We start from the raw sequence: 22,120 nt of genomic DNA, 5'->3' as shown, positions 1-22,120 counted from the left end.
CCAGCCCCGCAGCACGCTGGGAAATGTAGTCATGTAGGGCCGCTCTGTGCGGCCACAGGCGCTGCGGCATGCTGGGAAATGTAGTCATGGGGGGCTTACCGCTAGCTGGCGGTGCGGCATGCTGGGAAATGTAGGCCGTGGTCTAAGGACCTGACTAACTCCCCTAAAGGGAAGGCAAGTGCAACCCAAGCGCTTGCTAAAGCCACCACCAGGACCCAGTCCCGCCTTCTTACGTGCTCCAGTCCCTGTGCAGCTTGTTCAGGGAGACTGTGCTGGAAGACTGCCCACAGTATTGCCATTGCTTAGAACTGAACAGAAGTTATTCACCTATTTCACTGACCTGTAATGCACCAGTTATGCTCCCATTTAAAACAATGGCAAAACCTTAATCAGGCATTTTATCAGACTGTCTGTTAAACCAATTTCACTGATAATTACACAGTAAAGAAAGATAAACACCGCACACCCTGACAAACAGCTAGTCAGGTACCACAAGGGTTCAGCACATTATAAGAAAATAGACTGACTACCAGTACACAATGACAAGCACCATTACATACTTTTTGTCAATATTTAGGTAATAAAGTCTTCTAATGACAGCTCTAGGATAGTTGTGTTTTCATGTCATCCCATTATTTACCGTTAAAATCCGTTTCCTTATCCTCTTCAGAGTTACGGAACAGCCCACCTGGAAGCTGGACTGCTGCAGATGTGGCTGTTTAGAAAATAATAACGGACACTCTGGAGAAGTTTAAGAACATAAGAAAGGCCGTACCGGGTCAGACCAAAGGTCCATCTAGCCCAGTATCTGTCTACCGACAGTGGCCAATGCCAGGTGCCCCTGAGGGAGTGAACCTAACAGGCAATGATCAAGTGATCTCTCTCCTGCCATCCATCTCCATCCTCTGACGAACAGAGGCTAGGGACACCATTCTTACCCATCCTGGCTAATAGCCATTTATGGACTTAGCCACCATGAATTTATCCAGTCCCCTTTTAAACATTGTTATAGTCCTAGCCTTCACAACCTCCTCAGGTAAGGAGTTCCACAAGTTGACTGTGCGCTGCGTGAAGAAGAACTTCCTTTTATTTGTTTTAAACCCGCTGCCTATTAATTTCATTTGGTGACCCCTAGTTCTTGTATTATGGGAATAAGTAAATAACTTTTCCTTATCCACTTTCTCAACATCACTCATGATTTTATATACCTCTATCATGTCCCCCCTTAGTCTTCTCTTTTCCAAACTGAAGAGTCCTAGCCTCTTTAATCTTTCCTCATATGGGACCCTCTCTAAACCCCTAATCATTTTAGTTGCTCTTTTCTGAACCTTTTCTAGTGCTAGAATATCTTTTTTGAGGTGAGGAGACCACATCTGTACACAGTATTCGAGATGTGGGCGTACCATGGATTTATATAAGGGCAATAATATATTCTCAGTCTTATTCTCTATCCCCTTTTTAATGATTCCTAACATCCTGTTTGAAAAGTAGAATTGCATTGGGGACCTGCCTTCTAGTCCCACTGACAACAGATTCTTCCTGTTACCCACCTGTGCTTCATAAACAAGCAGATTTTAGACACAACAAAGCCTGCATGTTGGCAGGCGGTTAAACTAGATGACCCTTGCAGTCCGTTCTGACCCTGTGATCAGGGCCATCCCTAGCTATTCTGGGGCCCTACGCAGACCTCCTGCAGGGGGAGGGTGGCTTGGGGGACAGGGGGAACCACCCCCTAGCACCCACCGGTGGCCAGGTTGCTGCACTTCCTGCCGCCGGTGAGTGCAGGCCCCTCTCTGCAGCAGTCGTGGGGCGGAGCAGGGGCCGGAAGAGGGAAAGGCAGAGCAGAGTGAGGGCAGGAAGCCTGGGGAAGAGGTGGAGCAGGGGCTGGAGCAGTACACAGCTGCGCAGAGCACCAGGAAATTTGGTGCCCCAAGTTTCCTGGTGCACTACGCGGCTGCGTACTTTGCGTATGGGTAAGGACCACCCTGCCCGTGATTCTATGATTTACTTACTTTACTTGCCCTGTTATCTTTCTACCACTTTGAACAGCGTCACAGTAATAAAGTGAAGCACAATAAAGTTTCCATTGCAGAGTGCCAGTCACCACAAGATGTTGCTTCTCTTTCATTGTACCTGCATATTTAATAGCTTCTTCATTCCTGTAGGTGGATGCCTTGAGAGCAGCTCTTCCCTTCAGCCAGGAGGACCCAACTGCTAACCTTCAAGAGCTCTGTGTGGCTTGAAAGGTTGTCTCTGTCACCAACAGAAGTTGGTCCAATAACGATATTACCTCACCCACCTTATCTCATAATATTCAAACTGTCCTTGGTCATTACTGGTACAACTTCACCCACACAATGGGGGTTGTATTGCTTTAATTATACCCAGATAGGGTAACCCTAACCCTAACCCTAACCCTAACCCTAAGCCCCTCCCACCAACCCCAGGCCCCTCCCTTACCCCTTCGGCCCCGCCCACCAACCCCAGCACCTCCCTTACCCCTTCGGCCCCGCCCACCAACCCCAGCACCTCCCTCACCCCTTCGGCCCTGCCCACCAACCCCAGCACCTCCCTTACCCCTTCGGCCCCGCCCACCAACCCCAGCACCTCCCTTACCCCTTCGGCCCCGCCCAACAACCCCAGGCCCCTCCCTTACCCCTTCGGCCCCGCCCACCAACCCCAGGCCCCTCCCTTACCCCTTCGGCCCCGCCCACCAACCCCAGGCCCCTCCCTTACCCCTTCGGCCCCGCCCACCACCCCCAGCACCTCCCTTACCCCTTCGGCCCCGCCCACCAACCCCAGCACCTCCCTCACCCCTTCGGCCCCGCCCACCAACCCCCGGCAGTGTCCGCAAAGCGCAGCCGCGCCCCCGCCCGCCCCTCACGCACCCGGCCACGCGCTGCGCGGGAGCCCCTGCGGCGGAGTCGGGGGGCGCGGGCGGCAAGATGGCGGCGGCCCCGCCGCGGCAGTGGAGCGCCGAGGAGCTGCGCAGCGAGGCGCTGCCCAAGAAGGACCTGATCAAGTTCCTGCAGGAGCACGCGGCGCTGGCGGTACGGGGGGAGGGGGCACGCGGCGCTGGCGGTACGGGGGGAGGGGCCGGGCCGGGCCGGGGCTCGCGGCGCAGGCGGTACGGGGGGAGGGGCCGGGGCTCGCGGCCGGCTGCTCCCGCGCGCTCCTGAGGGCAGCTGCGTAAAGCTCGGCCGGACCCTGCGGCCACCTGGACCTGACCCCCCCCCGCCTCACCCCGGCCGGACCCCACCGTCCGCTCCAGCCCCCCCCCGCCTCTCCCCGGCCGGACCCCACCGTCCGCTCCCGCCTCACCCCGGCCGGACCCCCCCGTCCGCCCCAGCCCCCCCCCGCCTCTCCCCGGCCGGACCCCACCGTCCGCCCCAGCTCCCCCACCACACCTCTCCCCGGCTGGACCCCACTGTCTGGACCTGCCTCCCTGGCCGTACCTCACCATCCGCCCCCGCGCCTCACCCCAGCCAGACCCCATGATTCTCTCCAGCCGCACCCGCTAACTCACCCCGGCTGGATCCCATGCCCACCCCGACTCCCTCCTCTTGCCCGGCCCCCTGACTCCACGCCAGCAGGACCCCGTGACCACCCCCATCTCTACCTTGGCTAGATTCCATGACACACACACACCCCGGGCTGCCCCGTCTCTCGACTCCACCACATGACACTTTCACCTCCGATTCCACCCTGGCTGGGCACCCCCCTGGCACCCCAAGGATGTGACAAGTCTATGCTCTGAGAGCCCCCAACTCCCTGAGTGCAACCTGCCGCCCCCAGCGATGCCAGCACCTTGGCACTTTTGGGGCAGACTGCAGGCACGATGCTTGACACAGAACGCCCTGACAACTCAGCTAAATTTCCCTCTCTTGTCTCTAGTTTCTTGCAGAACACAAGTTACTGGGGCAAATAAAAAATGTGGCCAAGACTGCGACCAAAGACCAGTTAGTTACGGCCTATAACCAGCTCTTTGAAACTCAGGTGGGTACCTGCCTCTCCTGGGCCTGTGTGGGACAAAGAGCCTCTTGTTATAGTGCTTGCTTGTGACTGAGAACACAGATGGTTTTCTCTCTAGCCTCATTTCCGTGTTTTCAGAACCATTTGCCTTCTTGGCTGAATTGTTCTGTAGCTGGAGCATATTTTTGACCCTTGAAAATCCAGAGCATTTGAATATATATATTTTTTTTAATCTAGAGGAAAATATTTTGAATGTGCATGCCCTCAAAGCAAATTAAGATAACCAGTCATGCAAATACATCCTGTGCATCGTCAGTTGTCAGAAACAGTGTGACATCTTTTATCCTTTATAAATATCCTGCATCATTATACATATTTAAGTAACTTTCAGTTTGCAGTGTTTTAGCCACATTGATCCCAGGTTATTAGGGAGATAGGGTGGGTGAGGTGGTATATTTTATTGGACCAATTTCTGGTGATGAAAGAGGCCAGCTTTCAAGCTACACAGGCTCTTCTTCAGGTTTGGGAAAGGTACTCAGAGCATTGCAACTAAATACAATGTAGAACGGATTGTTTAGCATAAGTAGTTACATATTCTAATCTAAGAGACCATTCAAGGTGAAGCGGCCCTTTAGTACCCCCCCACAACACACACCTCAAGATCCCTGGGTCCTACACATGCCTATCACAACAGGCGGCGTACTTCATCCAGTGCACTAAATGCTCCAATAACAACTATGTGGGTGAAACCAGACAGTCGCTATTCTCTTGAATGAACTCTCACAGAAAAATGATAAAAGATCACCTGTGGGCACTTTTCATGAAATGATCACCCCATTTCTGACCGCAGTTCTCATTCTCAAAGGAAACCTGTACAACACCTTCAAAAGACGAGCCTGGGAGCTTGAATTCATAATTTTGCTAGACATTAAAAAAATCATGGTCCTAATAAAGACACTGGATTCCAGGCTTATGACAACATTCTGTAACCCACTAATCCCCCTTCTTTGTCTTATGACTGGAGCAGTGTTATCTGGCCACTTCACCTTGAATGGTCTTTTAGAGTCTGTTAGCTACTTATGCTAAACAATCTGTTCCACCTTGTATTTAGCTGTGACACTTCTAAGTACCTTTCCCAGATCAGAAGAACTCTGTGTAGCTTGAAAGCTTCTTTTTCACCAACAGAAGTTGGTCCAATAAAAGATATTACCTCACTCCCCTTGTCTCTCTTGTATTTCAATTACATTGTAGAGCCTTAATACTGCTGACTACTGGAATCCATGGTTGTTTCCCCTCCAGAATTGGTTCTTAAGTATATAAAAGCTGTAAAGTAGATTTTTGACAGCCTTCTGAAGGATTTCCTATCCTGTTATGTAGCAGGTAATGATAAATGCTTTCTTACAGCGCTTTAAAGGCACGGAGAGTGCAGATAAAGTGACGGAACAGGTAAAGAATATCAAGATTGATGAAGACAAGGCAAAAGAAACTAAGCCTGAAGAGACTGTTGATGAGGTTTGTATAGAAAACTACTTTCTTAGATTAGGACGATTGCCTATGTCAGTGATTCTTAACCTGGGGTGCACACACCTGCTGGGGGTGCGAGACATGCCAGATTTTTTTAGAAGGTAAATCATCGAAAACACAAATTAAGCACAGGCACATAAGTACAACTACTTTGTTTCATCAAACCTATGTATTTATTAACATTATACATTTTTTTAATGATTACTGTAATATACAAACAAAAATATATCTAGGTTTAAGGGGTGCGAGAACATATTTTGAGAACCAAAGGGGTGCAGGCTGCAGTAAAGGTTAAGAACCACTGGCCTATGTAGTAGAACAAACGCTTTCAAACGGTGAATGATAAAAGGTAGAGAGTTTGAGTGGGCTGGGTTGAGGGGAATTGCTAATAGTGTGCGCAGCCTGGAATGGATCCAGACATTGATTCTGAAATTGTTTAAGCTGAACAGAACGGTTCTTGAAGTGAAGTGATATGGCGGACAAACATTCACTAGTGAGATCTTTGGTTGGATGGCAGTATCCAAGCAGAAAGTGTTAATATTACTGCAGAATGTTTCTTTTATGGGTACAATGTATCCCCTTAGCATTTTCTCTCTTGTTGGAATAGTCACTAACTGGTTGGGGTACATTTGAGGGCCAAAGCCCCAATGAAGAAACTTTCAGTGATGTTAAGAGAGCTGATCAACTTAACATAGAAGCAGCAAAGAATCCTGTGGCACCTTATAGACTAACAGACGTTTTGCAGCATGAGCTTTCGTGGGTGAATACCCACTTGCATCCGAAGAAGTGGGTATTCACCCACAAAAGCAAGAAGTGGGTATTCACCCACGAAAGCTCATGCTGCAAAACGTCTGTTAGTCTATAAGGTGCCACAGGATTCTTTGCTGCTTCTACAGAACCAGACTAACATGGCTACCCCTCTGAAACTTAACATACAAACTGGTAAAAAGAAATTGAGTGCTCTTGGCTTGCTTTCTCACCAGAAGTGACTGCAGTGAAGTGTTTATTTACAAGTTGTTCTTCGTAAGTCTGAATTTGTAGTTTTGTGGAAGACCCTCTTAAAAAATTGGACCTTGATTCAACTTCTCACTTACCCAGCATATTTTGAGCCAGTAGTCATTCTCATGCAGTTTTCTCTCCAAAGTTTTAAATAACTTTGACATCAGGACCAATCTTGGTTTGGCATAGACTACATTTATATAACCCTTTCCTTCCCAAAGGATGCTAAAGTACGGTACAGACTATATTAATTTAAAAGCATATATGGGTGCTGTTCACCTTAGTATCTGAAAGTGGTTCATTCAGTGGCTTAAACTCAATTAACTTCAGCTGGTCCATCTTGTGCTTTGTTGGTAATTTGGGATGAGTCATTAAGATTGTGATAATTCTCTATTTCTATCTTAATTCAGGGTCCACCAAAATATACAAAGTCAATTCTGAAAAAAGGGGATAAAACTAACTTCCCCAAAAAAGGAGATGTTGTTCATTGCTGGTATACGGGAAAGTTACAGGATGGGACTGTCTTCGATACCAATATTCAAACAAGTAAGGTCACACGGATAACAAGGTCTTGCAGGTTTAAAGAGTTCAGATAGCTTACACTGCATAGGAGTGGAAGAAATTAGCTGGAACGCTAGTCACCATGTTGTCTTTTTGGACAGTGTTTATGCTTCTTAAAGGCTTAAATGGCCTGGGTCCTCAGAAACTGCTCCTGCCCCCGTGTCCTGTTGAGATCAGGGTTGTCTTGCTGTCAGTTCTTGGGATGAATCTTTCCAAGAGAGAAAACAGGATATTCTCTGAGGACTCACTTTTATAACATGATCCCTGCATCTTGCCATAGGCTAAGTATGGTATTTCCAGGCCATGGATAATGTGAGAGATACTGATTTAATCAGGCCTGTGGCTCTGCAGAAGGGCAGAAATAAAGGCTTTTAATTCTGAAAACTCTGTTTAGCTATAGAAACTGAGTGGTGGTAGCTTATTTAGTTCCCCATGCACACAGCTTGTATAATATTTATCAGTTTAATGCAGAGGTGCTTTGGGGAGAAGTGTGTAAAACCCATGGCTTACGGGGGAGACAAGTGCTAGAAATGTACATTTTGCAGCAGTTTTATAGCACTGTTAAAAGTAATAGGTTGTAATTGCAATACTATGCAAGGTTCAGCTCACTGTTTTACAATCTGCTTTTCTACTCCAGACATTCCATAGAAAGAGATCTTCTCTGTTTGCTACATCAATATCCGCTCTGGTGTTGGTGCAACTTCACTGCTTTAAAGAAACTATGGGCACTTGCATCAAAACTGAATTTGCCCCCATTGTTTTCTATTTAGCTGCTATTTTGAATGATTACATTATATGAAACATGGGGAAATCCATTTAAAGCTCATCTATAATGTATATCGTGGGGCAGTAGATATTTGTGGTGCATAACCGTAGTGGTAGTTCTAATCAGAAATATTAGTGTGAGCTAGTTAATGATTTAACTCTGGCCGAATAAATGTATATACAAATGTCTTTCAGGTTCAAAGAAGAAAAAAGGAGCCAAACCTTTAAGCTTCAAAGTTGGTGTAGGAAAAGTTATCAGAGGCGTAAGTAAACCATATAAAAGTCTGTCCGTGTGTCAAAGTCTGATGAAGTCCTCGGTCTGTAGGATTACCCTTTGGTGTGCATCTGTTGGGTGCTTCTCTGGATTGTCTGGGGGAAGCGAGTGAGTTTACAGCTCTTATAACATATTACTGGCATATTTCAGTTTTTATATAAATGCCCTTATCTAACTTCTCAGTCTAGGCCCTCCCCATAACTAAACCTGTGGACAGCAGTATTAGAGTGTATGATCTTTGGGTCAGAGACAGTGTTTTAGATATTTCTACTGCACGTAGCACGGTGAGCCTTGATTGGAGCCCCTGCATGCAACAGGCTGCATTCACAAAGAAACCTAACTGCTCAGGGTCCTACCATCTATTAGAATTCACAGCCCTGAGTGAGGCGCCTAAGAAAGGGATTCTCAGAACTCAGCAAGCTGAGTGGGGAAGCACCTAAGCAGAAGTGTGAAATGCAAAAGAAAGGGCCGGGGCTTAGGGCCCAGATCCACAGTGGTATGCAGGTGCCTAATCCCCATGGGCCCAGATCTTAGGCACCTGATAGACATCTCTCTCTGCTTGGAATTCTCCACTGTGATACGTCTCCTGGAGTCAGGGCCTAAGTGACATCAGCCCTTTCGTGTGATATGGAGAGAGACAGGCCACTACCCCACTCTAGCCAATAGCCCAGTGGTCAGGGCACTCGTGGGATGTAAGGCTCCTGTTTTCAGATCCCTGGGAGCAGGTCTCCCATGTTCCAATTGAGTGCCCTATTGCGGGGGAGAGGGGGGTGATTCTCTGTATAAATAATTAATATTCATTAGGCCAGAGAGAGAGTTAGCGAGTATCTCAGTACCCAAATGGGTGGGGAGTCAGGTTCAGGTCCCTGCTCCAGTGAATAGTTCAGGTTTTTTTTACACAGTGGACCAGCACCAACAGAAGAGAGAGACCTGCCACAGACTAGTCATGCACTCTCCTGGGATGTGGGGGCCCTGGGCCCAAATCTCTGATCCAGATCAGGCTGAATAGCCATCACACTAGCCAGGTCAGGGCCCTAGCCATGGAGCTGTTGGGTATTCGGATATAGATAGACAGCCCCCAGAATTCCCAGCTTTTCCCTGGGCTGTTGTATGCAGGTTAGGTCTGCTGAGAGCATACATACCAGACGCCCAGCAGGCGAGAGATGCGGAGGAATCTGATAAAGCTTCCCTGAGCCAGGACTCCGACCAGCTTGCCCACCAGTGGAAACCTATGCGCGTAGTGGTGATTTAGGTGCCTAGAATAGTGGCACCCAAACTTTAACAACCTGTGGACCCCTTTCACTAAAATGTCAAGTCTCGCGAACCCCCTCCTAAAAACGAATATTTCCAGGGATTTTCTCCTTTACCTGAGTATAAATTATAAAAGCATGCTTAATACACACTATTTACTATTTATTAATTATCATTACAGTATTTTTATAACATTATGAAAACAGCAACACTCTTCCAAGATCTTTCGTAGCTTGTATCACTTTGAATAAGCCTGTTATAAGACAAGGCTCCTATGTTTCATCAAGGAGTATCAGATGTGAAACACCACAAAGGTATTTAAGAAGCCAACTCAAAGAGCTCCTCCTACACAAGCATTCAGGTCTTGAGCAGTCCAGGCAAACAACTTGTTCTTCATAATAATTTTTAAAACAATACTAGCTGCCTATTTAATTTTAAAAACAGCAAAAAATATCCACCTCCCTTTCCATTTCTTATAAGGAGTCTTGAAGTTTAAATCTCCTCAGTGTGATAGACATGCTTGCTTTGATCTGCTTAGCTCTTGGAAGTCCAGGGGCTCCAGGCTGCTGGCCCCATGTTGCCCAGGGTCTCTAGGGACAGTTCTGCCCGCAATTAGGGATTTTTTTCCCCTCAAGAACCCCCGTAACATTTTGTGAACCCCCAGGGACTCACGAACCCCAGTTTGGAAACCACTGGCCTAGAGGATTTGGTGGCATCTGAGTGGTGGTTTTGTGAATGTCAGTTGTGCCTAAAGAAGCATCTAGGCACCCAAGTCTCTTGTGCATCTAGCTCTACCACAATGCAGTATGTGCTGGTTCCAGTAACCCGACAAGTCAGTCAACATATCCTTGTCTCCCACCAGAGCCCTTCTTCTACACACTCAGTCACCCCTCATGCCAAAGCTAAACAGAATCCTGAAAGTCCCCACGCCCTGGTGCCTGTTATGTTGTCAGAAGAACAGTTGTGTGTCTGGATTTCACTTCAGAACTCTGAAGAGCTAATCACACTTTTGTACTTAAGCTTGATCCTTGCACAAGGCACAGCATGGAGCTCCAGATTGTCACTAGTGCACGTGAAGGCTGCTTTTAAAAGGATGGGTAGCTAAGTAAAGCACTAGGTATAGTCCTCTGGGCAAAGCAGATGTGTCAAGCCCTTTACACAACTGTCTGCCTACTTTTCCTGGAGAGCCTAGAGAATGTAGTGTGGGTGTGTCTGAGGAGATGTGGGTGTATCCTCTTACAATGAAGTGCTTAGCTACAGCCCTGCTCTTTGCCTGCCATCTGCTAGTGGGCACCAGTAACTTGGTGGCTTCTCAGTGCAGGATCAGGTTCCTCACTAGTGCTGTGTATGACCGCTGTGGCTCTGTGTGGATGTACTGTGACAGCTACTCGGGGGCGGGGGAGACGACCCCCAAAATGTCATTGGTCTTGTGCCCAGTGCTGCAAGGAAACACTTGCTTCAGTTTTTTGTTACAAGCTTTATTCTTGCTGTAACACTTCCATGCTTGGATTGTTGCCATACACCTCAAACAGCTGAGATCTGAACACCACCTGTTCATTGTGATAAGCTGATATGGTGCTAAACTCTGAACACTAGCTAAGTAGTTTGGCATGGGGTGGGACAAGCACTGAGATAAAATTAGTTATCAAATTTTATAAAGCCTGGCTGGATAACAGCTTATCTGTACATCCCAAAATGAGTGGAATCTCTGAAAACAAACACTGAGTTTCGTACTCTTATTGAAATAAGAAAGATTCAGCCTACTAGTATCTTCACATCAGGGGATAATAAACTTCAGAGACTAGTTTCCACTGTTCTGTGTGTTCCTGGGCTATAAATCCAAATCAGTGGCAGTAAATCCTAGACCAGCTCTTGAGTAGGTGTTACTGTGGGAACATTTTCATTTTTTAAAAGGAAAAATCCAATTGTCAAACACTACTGCTTGGAAGGCCATCTGCAGTTAGTTAAACTGCAAGCTGGGAAGCGTTTACTGGCTCAGAGCCCAGGCACTTAAAAGGATAGAGTTGGAAATGTGGAATTTATATCGTTTTTTGAAGTTCATATTACAACATACTTTTTTTTTTTAGTGGGATGAAGCTCTGTTGACGATGACTAAAGGGGAGAAGGCTCATCTGGAAATTGAACCTGAATGGGCTTATGGGAAGAAAGGGCAGCCTGATGCCAAGTATCCTTTTACTTGAAAATATGAACAGGATTGAATGTACCTTTTGAGAACGTACTTTTTGTTTTTAAAGTCTCTGTGCAGTAAGATCTTTCCTTCTGGAAACATATAACCAAGGCAAAGATGGATTTCTGGTGGGGTGTACATTGGCAACACAGTGCTTGAGACCATGGTGTAGGGAGGAGGGGTTTAGATTTATTAGAAACGGGGAAAACTTTTGGGATGGGGGAGCCTATACAGGAAAGATGGGCTCCACCTAAACCAAAGTGGATCCAGACTGCTGGCACTTAACATTAAAAAGATTGCAGAGCAGTTTTTAAACTAAGAGCTGGGGGGAAAGCCGACTGCTGCAGAGGAGCACATGGATCGGACAGAGACCTCTCTTAGAGAAGAGTCTATTGATAGAGATTCTGTAGGTTTTAGTCAGGAGGTGAGGATGGAAGAGGATAAAGTAAGGGCCAGATCAGACGAGAAACATTCACATAAAAAGAATCTGACACATCAGAAAAGGGCAGACAAATAAACAGCGACAAGTTTTTAAAGTGCTTGTACACAAATGCTAGAAGTCTAAATAATAAGATGGGTGAACTAGAGTGCCTTGTGTTAAAGGAGGATATTGCTATAATAGGCATCACAGAAACTTGGTGGAGTGAGGACAATCAATGAGACACAATCATTCCGGGGTACAAAATATATTGGAAGGTCAGAGCAGGTCGTGCGAGGGGGGAGAGGGGAGTGACACTATATGTGAAAGAAAATGTAGAATCAAATGAAGTAAAAATCTTAAACGAATCCACATGTTCCATAAAATCTCTATGGATGTGTAGATGGGCCGACTCACCCCTGCGGCGCCTCCTGCTGGTGACTCCTGGGAATTAGCTCCGTTCCAGCTCTGGAGCGCCCTCTGCAGGCTGGTGATCTGCCTGTCCTCTGGACCCGATGCCCTTTTACATGGGGTGCTGCCCCCTGGCAGTAACCCCTTTCTCTCTGGGTCTCCCCTCCCCAGGGAACCCCCACCCTCTATCCCCACCTTGCCTCAGTGTATGGCTACTGCCAGTCATTGTCTAGCCCTATGCCCTGGAGCAGACTGCAGTATCAGCCTACTCATCACTGGCAAGGAGGGTTTGGACCTGCTGCCGTGGCCTACCCCTGGGCTGCCCTCTGCAACCCCCAGTACCTGTTAGCCCAATACTAGGCCACAGCCTGGGGCTTTCCAGGCTGGAGCTCCCCAGCTCCTCTGCCTGTCCCCAGCCCTGCGCCCCTCAGGTACTTTGTCTGTAGCTTCCTGCAGCCAGGCCCATCTCCCTCTACAGGCAGAGGGAGACTGTTTGGACTTCTGGCTCACAGCCTCTTATAGGGGCCAGCTGGGCCTGATTGGAGCACGGTCACAGCTGAGCCTGCTTTCCCCAATCAGCCCAGGCTTCTTGCCCCAGCCTAAAGGCTGCTTTCTCCAGCCACAACCACTTCCCAGGGCTGTTTTTAACCCCTTCAGGGCAGGAGCAGAGGTCCACCCTGCTACAGGATAGTAATTCCATGCTCTAATAAGAATATAACAGTAGGGATCTATTATCGACCACCTGACCCGAACAGTGATAATGACGATGAAATGCCAAGGGAAATTAGAGAGGCTATCAAAATAAGGAACTCAATAATAGTGGGGGATTTCAATTATCCCCTTATTGACTGGGTACATGTCACCTCAGGATGAAATGCAGACACTAAATTTCTGGATACTTTAAATGACCGCTTCTTGGAGCAGCTGGTATGGGAACCCACAAGGGGAGAGGCAATTCTCAATTTAGTCCTGAGTGGAGCACAGGATCTGGTCCAAGAGGTAACTATAACAGGACCGCTTGGAAATAGTGACCATAATATAACAACATTTAACATTCTTGTGGTGGGAAGAACATCTCAACAGCCCAACACTGTGGCATTTAATTTCAGAAAGGGGGACTATGCAAAAATGAGGTTAGTTAAACAGAAATTAAAAGGTACAGTGACTAGAGTGAAATCCCTGCAAGCTGCATGGACACTTTTCAAAGACACCATAATAGAGGCCCAACTTAAATGTATACCCCAAATTAAGAAAAACAGTAAAAGAACTAAAAAAGAGCCACTGTGGCTTAACAACCATGTAAAAGAAGCAGTGAGAGATAAAAAGGCATCTTTTAAAAAGTGGAAGTCGAATCCTAGTGAGGTAAATAGAAAGCATAAACACTGCTAAATTAAGTGCAAGAGTGTAATAAGAAAAGCCAAAGAGGAGTTTGAAGAACAGCTAGCCAAAAACTCCAAAGGTAATAACAAAATGTTTAAGTACATCAGAAGCAGGAAGCCTGCTAAACAACCAGCGGGGCCCCTGGATGATCGAGCTACAAAAGGAGCGCTTAAAGATGATAAAGTCATTGCGGAGAAACTACATTAATTCTTTGCTTCGGTCTTCACGGCTGAGGATGTTAGGGAGATTCCCAAACCTGAGCTGGCTTTTGTAAGTGACAAATCTGAGGAATTGTCACAGATTGAGGTGTCACTAGAGGAGGTTTTGGAATTAACTTAAAACTTAACAGTAACAAGTCACCAGGACCAAATGGCATTCACCCAAGAGTTCTGAAAGAACTCAAATGTGAAGTTGCAGAACTATTAACTATGGTTTGTAACCTGTCCTTTAAATCGGCTTCTGTACCCAATGACTGGAAGATAGCTAATGTAACGCCAATATTTAAAAAGGGCTCTAGAGGTGATCCCGGCAATTACAGACCAGTAAGTCTAACGTCATCACTGGGCAAATTAGTTGAAACAATCATAAAGAATAAAATTGTCAGACACATAGAAGAACATAAATTGTTGGGCAAAAGTCAACATGGTTTCTGTAAAGGGAAATCGTGTCTTACTAATCTATTAGGGTTCTTTGAAGGGGTCAACAAACGTGGACAAGGTGTACTTGAACTTTCAGGAACAGTGAACATAGTGTACTTGAACTTTCAGGAAGACTTTGACAAGATTCCTCATCACGGGCTCTTAAGCAAAGTAAGCTGCCATGGGGCAAGAGTTACGTTGGGGGCTATCCAGTTTATTGCACTGAGTGTTGCATGTATGATTACCTGCCCTGTGGGCGGGTGGCGTATGTGTGCAGTCGGTGCAAGGCGCTCCTGGCCCTCAGAGACCATGTACGGACTTTGGAGGCCAGGGTGGCGGAACTGGAGGGGCTAAGAGAGGCGGAGAGGTATGTCGATGAGGCTTTCCGGGACACTGTAGAATTGTCCCACCTCCGCTCAGACAGCTCCTGTGCTGTTGAGGAGGAAGAACGGCCCAGGGAAGTAGAGCAGTCAATGGGAGCAGAGGGAAACCTTCCCGTAGTTGGGACCCTCCTTCCAGATGGTGGTGGGGTTGCCTCTCACACTGAGGTTGCCTCTCCGGGGGAGGGAACTCCAGTTTCTAGGAAAAGGCAGGTGTTAGTAATGGGAGATTCGATTATTAGAAACGTAGATAGCTGGGTCTGTGATGACCGGGAGAACTGTATGGTGACTTGCCTGCCTGGTGCGAAGGTTGCGGATCTCTCGAGGCATCTAGATAGACTTATGTGTAGTGCTGGGGAGGAGCCGGTGGTCATGGTACATGTAGGTACCAATGACATAGGGAAGGGTAGGAGAGAGGTCCTGGAAGCCAAATTTAGGCTGCTAGGGAAGAGACTGAAATCCAGGACCTCTATGGTGGCATTCTCAGAAATGCTCCCAGTTCCACGCGCAGGGCCAGGTAGGCAGGCGGAGCTTCAGAGTCTCAATGCGTGGATGAGACGATGGTGTAGAGAGGAGGGGTTCATGTTCATTAGGAACTGGGGAAATTTCTGGGATGGGAGGAGCCTATACAGGAGAGATGGGCTCCACCTAAACCAAAGTGGAACCAGACTGCTGGCACTAAACATTAAAAAGGTTGTAGAGCAGTTTTTAAACTAGGAGATGGGGGAAAGCCAACTGCTGCAGAGGAGTGTGTGGATCGGACACTGACCTCTCTTAGAGAAGAGTCTATTGATAGAGATTCTGTAGGTTTTAGTCAGGAGGTGAGGATGGAAGAGGATAAAGTAAGGGCCAGATCAGACGAGAAACATTCACATAAAAAGAATCTGACACATCAGAAAAGGGCAGACAAATAAACAGCGACAAGTTTTTAAAGTGCTTGTACACAAATGCTAGAAGTCTAAATAATAAGATGGGTGAACTAGAGTGCCTTGTGATAAAGGAGGATATAGATATAATAGGCATCACAGAAACCTGGTGGACTGAGAGCAATCAATGGGACACAATCATTCCGGGGTACAAAATATATCGGAAGGACAGAACAGGTCGTGCAGGGGGAGGAGTGGCACTATATGTATATAGATAAAGTATATCTATATATATACTTTATACTTTATATATGTATGAAGAAAGTGTAGATTCAAATGAAGTAAAAATCTTAAGCGAATCCACATGTTCCATAGAGTCTCTATGGATAGAAATTTCATGCTCTAGTAAAAATATAACATTAGGGATCTATCATCGACCACCTGACCAGGACAATAATAGTGACGATGAAATGCTAAGGGAAATTAGAGAGGCTATCAAAATTAAGAACCCGATAATAGTGGGGGGATTTCAATTATCCCCATATTGACTGGGAACATTTCACTTCAGGACGAAATGCAGAGATAAAATTTCTCGATACTTTAAATGACTGCTTCATGGAGCAGCTGGTACGGGAACCCACAAGGGGAGAGGCAACTCTAGATTTAATCCTGAGTGGAGCGCAGGAGCTGGTCCAAGAGGTAACTATAGCGGGACCGCTTGGAAATAGTGACCATAATACAATAGCATTCAACATCCCTGTGGTGGGAAGAACACCTCAACTGCCCAACACTGTGGCCTTTAATTTCAAAAGGGGGAACTAGACAAAAATGAGGGGGTTAGTTAGACAAAAGTTAAAAGGTACAGTGACTAAAGTGAAATCCCTGCAAGTTGCGTGGGCCCTTTTTAAAGACACCATAATAGAGGCCCAACTTCAATGTATACCCCAAATTAAGAAAAACAGTAAAAGAACTAAAAAAGAGCCACTGTGGCTTAACAACCATGTAAAAGAAGCAGTGAGAGATAAAAAGACTTCCTTTAAAAAGTGGAAGTCAAATCCTAGTGAGGCAAATAGAAAGGAGCACAAACACTGCCAACTTAAGTGCAAGAGTGTAATAAGAAAAGCCAAAGAGGAGTTTGAAGAACGGCTAGCCAAAAACTCCAAAGGTAATAACAAAATGTTTTTTAAGTACATCAGAAGCAGGAAGCCTGCTAAACAACCAGTGGGGCCCCTTGATGATCAAAATACAAAAGGAGCGCTTAAAGACGATAAAATCATTGCGGAGAAACTAAATGGATTCTTTGCTTCAGTCTTCACGGCTGAGGATGTTAGGGAGACTCCCAAACCTGAGCTGGCTTTTGTAGGTGACAAATCTGAGGAACTGTCACAGATTGAAGTGTCACTAGAGGAGGTTTTGGAATTAATTGATAAACTCAACATTAACAAGTCACTGGGACCAGATGGCATTCACCCAAGAGTTCTGAAAGAACTCAAATGTGAAGTTGAAGAACTATTAACTAAGATTTGTAACCTGTCCTTTAAATCAGCTTCGGTACCCAATGACTGGAAGTTAGCTAATGTAACGCCAATATTTAAAAAGGGCTCTAGGGGTGATCCCGGCAATTACAGACCGGTAAGTCTAACATCGGTACCGGGCAAATTAGTTGAAACAATAGTAAAGAATAAAATTGTCCAACACATAGAAAAACATAAACTTTTGAGCGATAGTCAACATGGTTTCTGTAAAGGGAAATCGTGTCTTACTAATCTATTAGAGTTCTTTGAAGGGGTCAACAAACGTGGACAAGGGGGATCCGGTGGACATAGTGTACTTAGATTTCCAGAAAGCCTTTGACAAGGTCCCTCACCAAAGCCTCTTACGTAAATTAAGCTGTCATGGGATAAAAGGGAAGGTCCTTTCATGGACTGAGAACTGGTTAAAAGACAGGGAACAAAGGGTAGGAGTTAATGGTAAATTCTCAGAATGGAGAGGGGTAACTAGTGTTCCCCAAGGGTCAGTCCTCGGACCAATCCTATTCAATTTATTCATAAATGATCTGGAGAAAGGGGTAAACAGTGAGGTGGCAAAGTTTGCAGATGATACTAAACTGCTCAAGATAATAAAGACCAAAGCAGATTGTGAAGAACTTGAAAAAGATCTCACAAAACTAAGTGATTGGGCAACAAAATGGCAAATGAAATTTAATGTGGATAAATGTAAAGTAATGCACGTTGGAAAAAATAACCCCAACTATACATACAACATGATGGGGGCTAATTTAGCTACAACGAGTCAGGAAAAAGATCTTGGAGTCATCGTGGATAGTTCTCTGAAGATGTCCACGCAGTGTGCACAGGCGGTCAAAAAAGCAAACAGGATGTTAGGAATCATTAAAAAGGGGATAGAGAATAAGACTGAGAATATATTATTGCCCTTATATAAATCTATGTACTGTGTACAGATGTGGTCTCCTCACCTCAAAAAAGATATTCTAGCACTAGAAAAGGTTCAGAAAAGGGCAACTAAAATGATTAGGGGTTTAGAGAGGGTCCCATACGAGGAAAGATTAAAGAGGCTAGGACTCTTCAGCTTGGAAAAGAGAAGACTAAGGGGGGACATGATAGAGGTATATAAAATCATGAGTGATGTTGAGAAAGTAGATAAGGAAAAGTTATTTACTTATTCCCATAATACAAGAACTAGGGGTCACCAAATGAAATTAATAGGCAGCAGGTTTAAAACAAATAAAAGGAAGTTCTTCTTCACGCAGTGCACAGTCAACTTGTGGAACTCCTTACCTGAGGAGGTTGTGAAGGCTAGGACTATAACAATGTTTAAAAGGGGACTGGATAAATTCATGGTGGCTAAGTCCATAAATGGCTATTAGCCAGGATGGGTAAGAATGGTGTCCCTAGCCTCTGTTCATCAGAGGATGGAGATGGATGGCAGGAGAGAGATCACTTGATCATTGCCTGTTAGGTTCACTCCCTCTGGGGCACCTGGCAATGGCCACTGTCGGTAGACAGATACTGGGCTAGATGGACCTTTGGTCTGACCCGGTACAGCCTTTCTTATGTTCTTAAGTTTCTTTCATGGATCAGTAACTGGTTAAAAGGAGGGTGACCATATTTCCCTATGCTGAATATAGGACACCTGGAAAATAACTTGTATTCAAGCAAGTTCAATGGCAATCAGTCAGAACTATGCAGTACAAACATTCAGATTAACATCCAGTTGACTGAGTCCCTGTTAAAAAGAATCCAACTCCACAGTATTTCTTTTTATTTACCTTCTTATCTTTAAAGCTTTAGGGTTCACATGGGGAGAGGTGACACTCCCACACACCTCTCACATGGGCCGGGGGTGACCACCCGACCTGACCCTCCCTGCCCAGCCCTCTCCGCTCTCAGTGCCTGGCTGGGCCCTTGGGACAGACCTGCCTCTCTTGGTACCTGGCACATGTGGGGCGCACACAGGATCACATGCCACCCCCTCCCCCCAGATTTCTGCCAGGGTTCACACCAGAATGTAGCTAGCAGCAGCCTTTCAGTACTGTGCGGGAGGGAAGGGATGGGATCTGCTTCCAGCTGTGGGCGAGGGATGACCTGGCCTGAGTCTTTGCAGAGCTCATCTCTTCTCCCCCTCCCCAGTGGCTGGAAGCAGCTTGTCCCTTCCTGCCTGCACAGTGTTGAAAGGCACCTGACACCTCCAGGCTGCTGCTGGCCACCGAGATAACCCAGCTACTCTCTGTCCCCTGGTTACAGTGCAGGCAGGAAGGGGTTAAGCCCTATGGATGCATTGTGCACCAGGGAACCTGACTGCAGGGGCTTCTGCAAACCTCATCAGGGGAAGGTGCCTAGGGGACAGAGCAGCCCTTCACCCCCTGGGGGCAGGATCCAGGGGTGGGGGGTGAAGAGGGTACTAAGCCCTTGCCTGGGGGGCTGCTGTGGAGCCTAAAGGTTCAGGGTGCAAACAGGCTGGAAATTGCTTGTCCCCCCACTCCAGAGCTTTGCTGAGGGGCGGAGAGGCTGCCCTGTGCCAGCGCTGTGTGGGGCTTTGGCACATGCAGGGCTTGGCTCCTCCTGGCCAGCGCCCTAGGCTGGAGGGTCTTAGGCTTTCCCGGGGCGCTGACCCAGCCAGAGGCAGTGGGGGAAGGAAGGAGCCTGCCGGCCAGGCTGGTGGTGACTGAGTGCTCCGACCAGGGGCTGGTTCTCCGCACAGCGCTGGGAGCGGCGTCTGCCCTGCTGGGGAGGATATGGGGGAGCAGCGGGGCTGGAGAGGGGGTGAAAGGGCAAAGCAGAGAGAGGACAGCGAGAGGGGGAGCATGTAAAGGGCCGATGGGTGGGCAGCAGAGATGTCATGTAACTGGCTGCTACCTGGCGTCTGCCCCCACTCACCAGCTACCGCAGCGTGTGCCATCCGGAAACAGGATGGGGGGTGGTTCCCTGCTGGCCAAGAGCCAGCATGGAGCAGGGGGAGCGGCCGTCCCCGTGCACTGCATCTTCACCCCACCACCAGCCTTGCACAGCCACCCTTATCACTGGCCACTGGACCCCCCACTCACCACGGGTGGGTGAGCGGCTGGTGAGTAGTGAACTGGCCAGCAGCAGGATTCGCCAGTACTGATGGGGATGGGAGACAGAAAATACCGGATATTTGCCTGTTTTTAAGAAGTTGAGACACCTGCAAGCAGGGCTTAAATCTGGGACTGTCCCTTTAAAAATGGGACACCTGGTCACCCTAGTTAAAAGAGACACATGCACAGTCAATCAGTGGAACTCCTGGATGGGATGTTATGAAGGTCAAAACTATAACTGGGTTCAAAAAAGATAAGTTGATGGAGGACAGGTCCATCAATGGCTATTAGCCAAGATGGTCAGGGATGCAGCCCTGTGCTCTGGGTGTCCCTAAACCTGTGACTGCCAGAAGTTGGGAATGGATGAGGGGCTGGATCACTTGATTACCTGTTCTGTTCATTCTCTCTGGCACTGACCACCATCAGAAGACTGGGCTACATGGACCACTGGTCTGACCCAGTCTGGTCGTTCTTATGTTCTTACCAGTCAGGAGGTGGGAGAAAGGGAGGAGTCTGCTGCCATTGCTTCAGTAGCAGTTAGGAAAAGGGGCAGTAGTGAGATTCAGATGTGCTTATGTTCCAGAATGGCTCTGGCTGGAGGACACAAGGAGCAAATGGGAGTGGGCTGACCTGCTGAACACTCCCTATGGCTCTGTTCCTTGCTAGCTGTAGGAGCGGGAGAAAGGGAAAATGCCCTCTCTGTCTCCAGCCTCGTAACTTGGCCCCCCTTTCCCAGAACTAACGGAAATGACATGACTGGAGGCTACAGTTTTCCCCTTGCTCCTGCTTTGTGGCTCTTTTTGGATCTGCCGATGAGACACGTCGATGCTCTGTCCAGAATCTTGTGCTACTTTCCTCCCTCTTCTTCCTAGAAGCTGAATCAGCACCATTAATAGTACCCTAAAATGGGGAAGAGTTATGGCTTTATACGCCTGACTTGCTTACATCACTACCCTAGCTGGGCTTTACAAGAGGGAAAGTCTCATGCCACAAGCATTTCATTAAGAGCTTGTGTGACCTGCTTGCCAAACAGTTGGCACTGAGTGTTTAATATGATCACTGCCATGTTACAGATATAGTGAGTGATTTAATAGCTTGGTTTTAGTATGTTAACTAGTGGAGGTGAAAACTTCTTGCCAGAGGTTACTGAAATGTCAAACTCAAAAGTGTCAGGTTGAACAGCGGGGTGGGGGGATCACAAGTTATGTCTAGCCAGTTTATACATCCACCTGGATTGTGTTAAAATGTCTTTAACACTTGTGCAAACAGGATTCCTCCAAATGCAAAGCTCTTTTTCGAAGTTGAATTGGTGGATATTGATTGATATGAAGAACTTATTTCTTCAGTGCTGTGAATTCATCAATAAGTGAGAAGACATCTGCCGACTGCAATTCTGTTCTTACAGCTTCAGGAAATAGTCACAACGGTGGCCTTCTGTTTTGAAAATCATTTTGTTTTTCCCCCAATTGCTGTACAGTAAAACATCACTAAAGAAAATAGATTATACATGCAGGTAGTTTAGCTGACTTTTTTTTCGCTTGTGCTTCCATACGTCAGTAGACTTATCTGGAAAATCTGTTGTTCTGCAGTGGAAGCAGACATTGTGTAAATCACACTTACAAATAAACCCAATCTGTTGCAACAAGGGGGAAGGGAAACACTTAAATTTTGCCAGCATTTTTCCCTCCACGTTGGCCTGGGTGCTATACGCTCCCTCCTATGCTGTTGTACTTCTGCCTTCCATTAATCCCCATAGCAGTGCCTGGTTCAGATCCATGTAAGCTGGGTCTTTCTTTCCACTTTTGTAGTTTGGCTCATGGAAAACACTCTTTAAGGCTCAGCAAGCAATGTATTAGCCTCTTCAGCCTTGCCAGCCTCTTACTGCAGTTGGGTAAGTTGTCTTTAGTTTAGCTTTCT

At 46.9% G+C, this 22,120-nt stretch overlaps 2 protein-coding genes across 2 annotated transcripts in view; one reads left to right on the top strand and one right to left on the bottom strand.

Annotated features, from left to right (window-relative positions):
- FANCM (FA complementation group M) overlaps nt 1-2,264 on the bottom strand; it is a 152,731-nt gene extending 150,467 nt beyond the window's left edge. The window contains exon 1 of the mRNA XM_045015213.1: nt 2,134-2,264. The gene's annotated coding sequence lies outside the window, so the exon portion shown is untranslated. The remainder of the gene's footprint in view (nt 1-2,133) is intronic.
- A 555-nt stretch (nt 2,265-2,819) lies between these two features.
- Nucleotides 2,820-21,709, top strand: FKBP3 (FKBP prolyl isomerase 3). Its single transcript, XM_045016705.1, has 7 exons — nt 2,820-3,050; nt 3,895-3,996; nt 5,377-5,484; nt 6,906-7,041; nt 8,017-8,084; nt 11,434-11,531; nt 21,473-21,709. The coding sequence occupies exons 1-7, from the start codon at nt 2,946-2,948 to the stop codon at nt 21,525-21,527; spliced, it is 672 nt and encodes a 223-aa protein (XP_044872640.1). The 5' UTR covers nt 2,820-2,945; the 3' UTR covers nt 21,528-21,709.
- The last annotated feature ends 411 nt before the right edge of the window (nt 21,710-22,120 follow it).

The sequence above is a fragment of the Mauremys mutica genome, chromosome 4, assembly GCF_020497125.1.
Source record: "Mauremys mutica isolate MM-2020 ecotype Southern chromosome 4, ASM2049712v1, whole genome shotgun sequence".
NCBI lineage: Eukaryota > Metazoa > Chordata > Testudines > Geoemydidae > Mauremys > Mauremys mutica.
This window is presented reverse-complemented; position numbering and strand designations above follow the sequence as displayed.

Bases quoted from the DNA above. Each gene is read 5' to 3' on its own strand.
- FKBP3 (XM_045016705.1), top strand. From the start codon at position 2,946: ATGGCGGCGGCCCCGCCGCGGCAGTGGAGCGCCGAGGAGCTGCGCAGC. The intron at 7,042-8,016 runs GTAAGGTCACAC...AATGTCTTTCAG, and splicing joins CGATACCAATATTCAAACAA to GTTCAAAGAAGAAAAAAGGA. The intron at 8,085-11,433 runs GTAAGTAAACCA...TTTTTTTTTTAG, and splicing joins TAGGAAAAGTTATCAGAGGC to TGGGATGAAGCTCTGTTGAC.